This window comes from Lactuca serriola, chromosome 1 (genome assembly GCF_051521515.1).
Source record: "Lactuca serriola cultivar US96UC23 chromosome 1, Lser_US96UC23_V15, whole genome shotgun sequence".
NCBI lineage: Eukaryota > Viridiplantae > Streptophyta > Magnoliopsida > Asterales > Asteraceae > Lactuca > Lactuca serriola.
In genome coordinates this window covers 16,339,184-16,343,605 of record NC_136408.1, presented here as the reverse complement: position 1 = coordinate 16,343,605, position 4,422 = coordinate 16,339,184, and the positions used below count along the sequence as shown (strand labels likewise).

General features: G+C 34.1%; 1 protein-coding gene across 1 annotated transcript; it reads right to left on the bottom strand.

Moving 5' to 3' along the window:
• Positions 1-1,259: 1,259 nt before the first annotated feature.
• Positions 1,260-3,373, bottom strand: LOC145057409 (putative arabinosyltransferase ARAD1). Its single transcript, XM_079005279.1, has 2 exons — positions 1,957-3,373; positions 1,260-1,883 (listed from the first exon to the last, which is right to left on the bottom strand). The coding sequence occupies exons 1-2, from the start codon at positions 2,887-2,889 to the stop codon at positions 1,362-1,364; spliced, it is 1,455 nt and encodes a 484-aa protein (XP_078861405.1). The 5' UTR covers positions 2,890-3,373; the 3' UTR covers positions 1,260-1,361.
• Positions 3,374-4,422: the final 1,049 nt, after the last annotated feature.

Sequence of the window (4,422 nt, the reverse complement as noted above, 5' to 3'; positions counted from 1 at the left end):
CAAATAAATTTCCAAAAATTCAGTATTTAGCCCCTCAACTTTTATAAATTTATACTTGTTATTTTGTTTATTAATTTAATTTATTTTTTAGTTTTCTTTATGACAATATATATATATATATATATATATATATATATATATATATATATATATATATATATATATACTTTAGTTTATATAATTATTTCATTACATGTTCGGGCATAAGGGCTTTTTTTCCGGTTCGTCCTGGGCATTTGAATCCTCAGGACCGGCCCTGCACAAGAACTACACTCTTCTCTGCCACATAGACGCCACATAGGTGCTACCAGAGAGAGAGAGAGAGAGAGAGAGAGAGAGAGAGAGAGAGAGAGAGAGAGAGAGAGAGAGAGAGAGAGAGAGAGAGAGAGAGAGAGAGAGAGAGAGAGAGAGAGAGAGCATGACACTATTTATGTGAAAAGAGAGAAAAGTACGGTTCGGTGGGGACGGTGTTTTTGGTGATGATATGGCGGAACTGCCGGTCAAACCACACTCCCTATGATTTTATCCTCCCTTTACCCTATTTTATGGGATGTTTGTATTGTTGTATAGTTCTCGATCTCTGATCTTGATTAGCATGTGGTGGGGATCGTTGTTATTTGTATTGTGTTTCTATCACTTTGATATGAACGTATCTCCCTACATGCTTGCTCCAACAATATGCAAGATCTCATGTTTAATGATTTACCTCCTTAGAGCATGCGGTATGGGCCAAAAATGAGAGGCAACGGGCTGATGTGGCATGCCTCAACGGCGTCATGACGGGGGAACACCCCCCCCCCCCCCCCCCTACTCGTTGCTTCTCGTCGTGTTACAACTTGTGCTCGTCACCACCGGGTGAAACGGCGTTTCTTCTCCAATTCTTATGTGTTTCTTCTTTAATTTTGCCTCACAACGCCTCACAACGGCGTTGTGAGTTAGGAACACCACCCCTGAAACTTGCCTCACAATTCAACGGCATTGTTTTTTGTTACCCGTACCATATAGTCTTATGTTTGTTGTTGTGAGACTGAATGGTGGGGGACGCTGAGGGTGATGTTTACCCTCTCTTATGTTTAAATGTTCTTTGTTTTTGGTTTTGGTTTTTGGTTTTTTTTTGGTTTTTTTTTTTTTAAAAACTCCATATAATGTAATTTCAAAATTCAAAAACCAACAAAAGATTTTCGGAGCATACGATATATACTACCAAAATGGTCTTGTACGCTTGCCCTTGGCAGTAAATAAAGTGAGAATCTATACTATAATTATAGTCTCTAAAAAAACTGTGATTTACTTTCCATATTGGCTGTGAAACCACGACTCAAATTCGATGAGACCAAAGTCCCAACAGGGGAAAAAAAAACTCATATGGCATCTAAGAACTTCTGTGACATGTCATATCTGTTTTTCCTACCACCTTTCTCATGTACATAAGATACCTTCCTATGAACCATCTGCCATATCATGTCAACAGCATCACCACTCTGTGACGGATACTCATACTCAAAATGTTTCTCAATTTCCTTCAATCTTTCCCACATTTGAATCCATTTATCTCTTCGAATCCTTCTAAGAAGCTTCATAAGATACCCCTTTTTAACAGCATCAGATGCACGAACAAATATCGCAAATTTTGAGTAATCAAGAACATCTTCAAACGGAAGCTCGATCTCATCACTAATTATCACAGGAACACAATGACTAGCAATCGCATCAAACAATCGATTAGATGAAGGAGTGTCGCCTGCAATGTTGAGGCAAAATTTAGAAGAAGACATCCCTCTGGACGCCTTGCGGACCCCACCAGAGGACACACTTCCAAATGTAAAGTGAACGTCTTTTTCATCTTTAAGTAGATGATACAGTTTTTGACGAATCACTCCACCCTATTCAGATAAACATATGAAAACAAATCACGAACAAGAAAAAGTGAAAAAGAAGAAAAGCGAAAAAGCTTACATCTTTCCTGTAAATCGCTCCTTGGAAATACACCAACACGGGTCGTTCTTGAAAAGAAGGAGAATCACGAGCATCAAGACGCCTGACGACGTGTTTGTAAGGTGCAATAATGTCTTTATCGATATTTGCAATCTGTGAACTGTACCTTCCGAAATCTGCGAGCACAAACATAGAAGAACCCAAATGTCTTCTTGCAAAAAGCATGCTATTAGGATGGTGAGCCATGATTATATGGTTCTTCCCTCCTGATCTTCTCCATTCATCTCTACCTTTTAAAAACTTCACCAATTTTTGTTGCAGAATCTTGTCCATGGTGGTTTTCTCAGTCACCCGAGTCTTGGAATGCCGATTGTAACTCAAAGACGAGAAAAATGGCACGAAAATGACGTCTGCTTGGGTGGAGTTTTGTATAAGAACTGCAGTACAAGGTCTAGATACGTTTGGTGAAACCGAAGAGAGAAGATCGAGAGTGAGCCAATATTCTATACTGTGTTGCAAGTTTAATCCACCTGGGTACGAAGGGATTTGATTCAGGTTGCTTACATTAGGCCAGATTTGATTACGATCTTCTTTCCAACCTAGTAATCCGAAGTGAAACTCAGGAGGTAAATCGTACATAAAAACTTTGAGTAGAGCTTGAGTTTGATCGCAAATGGCGGGTTTCACGGCGTTGATTTTGGAACATGATTCTTTACAAGATAAAGATGCAAAAATGGGAGAACTGGGTTCGAATGCCACCCTGGTTTCATCAGGTTTGATGTAATCTGGTGTGGTTTTTACGATAATTATGTTGTAAATTGATCTGGGTACTAAAGAAGCATCACCAAATTGATATAGGATCGATGAAGAAAGGATTAAGAATAACATTGAGACGCAAAATAGGCATGCAAAAGATCGGGAAACGAACAGACTTTTTTCTGGGATTTGTGTCATATCTACAAAGGCTGAATTTTGGAGAACTAAATAGACCAAAAATGGAAGAACTATAAAATGTTAAATTAGAAGAAAACAAAATTAAGCTCCCAATGTCAAAACCCAATTTGAATTGGTCAATCTCGATTGTTTATGAAGGTAAACAATAAAATACCGTTTAACGAGAACAGTTAAATTTTAAAGAATCAAAAGAAGAAAGTTACCGTGTTGAACAGAGGCAAAAACCTGAAAAACAGAGGAGCCATGGCCATAAGAACAGCTTTCATCTTTCAGTCAAACAACTTCACGAAAAGATTTACCATGAACCAGATGTCTCCAAAACTAGGGCTTATAGAGAGGAATGGTATTTTGTAATCAAGAATAGGGAAAGAAGATCGGAATTAGAATTGGAATATTATGTGTAGCAGCAAAATGATGAACTACCATCCAAGAATGTGTTTGAGAAGATTCAAAGAGAATCCTGGCTTTTTTGTTATTACGGAAAAAATACATTTGATAATTGGTATGCAGCCTAGTCATAAATATAATTAATTAATAATTTCGATATATATATATATATATATATATATATATATATATATATATATATATATATATATATATATATATAACTAATATTATTATGAGGATATCGTCTCTTATGAAAATTACTAATATTATTATGTTATTAAAATTACTAAGAAAATAAGTTGTTTAGCAATGAAAATAAATTGTTTATATATATATATATATATATATATATATATATATATATATATATATATATATATATATATATATATATATATATATATATATATATATAATTAAAAACAATAAAAACTCCACTTAAAATAACTATTTTATTATAACACATCTCTAAATATTATTAAAAGAGAAACCTTATGACATCATCTAAAACAATCTTGACCGTTGATTGTGTTTTCTTTATAGGTTTTACACTCTTAGATCAATTTGCTTACGTCACCTTGATCAAACAAGAAGTCAACCCGTTATATTAGGAAATTAAATGTAGGAATTGAATGAAAATCATACTTGATTTCTTTCCAAACTTACAACTACAAAATTGATTCCTTATTAATGTAAACCTTAAATTTAGGCTCTATTTCCATTCAAAATTGCTTTCCAAATTATATTATATGTTGAAATCTCGGAAGCTATTAATTTCAAAATTCAAACGTTTCGGATATTTTTATGAATCACTACACTTTCAAGCATGATATCTTCTATTTTAAGTTTAAATGAGATTTTAATTGATTACCTGCTAATTTTCATCATATTGACTTTTATATATATTTCAAACCTTTTTAATAATCGATTTACACAAACATTATGTTATAATTCCCACGTAAAAAACAAATCTCTAAATATTATTAAAAGATAAACCTTATGACATCATCTAAAACAATCTGGACCGTTGATTGTGTTTTCTTTATAGGTTTTACACCCTTAGATCAATTTGCTTACGTCACCTTGATCAAACAATAAGTCAGTCTGTTATATTAGGAAATTAAATGTAGGAATTGAATGAAA

Bases quoted from the DNA above. Each gene is read 5' to 3' on its own strand.
- LOC145057409 (XM_079005279.1), bottom strand. From the start codon at position 2,889: ATGACACAAATCCCAGAAAAAAGTCTGTTCGTTTCCCGATCTTTTGCA. The intron at 1,884-1,956 runs GTAAGCTTTTTC...TTATCTGAATAG, and splicing joins GAGCGATTTACAGGAAAGAT to GGTGGAGTGATTCGTCAAAA.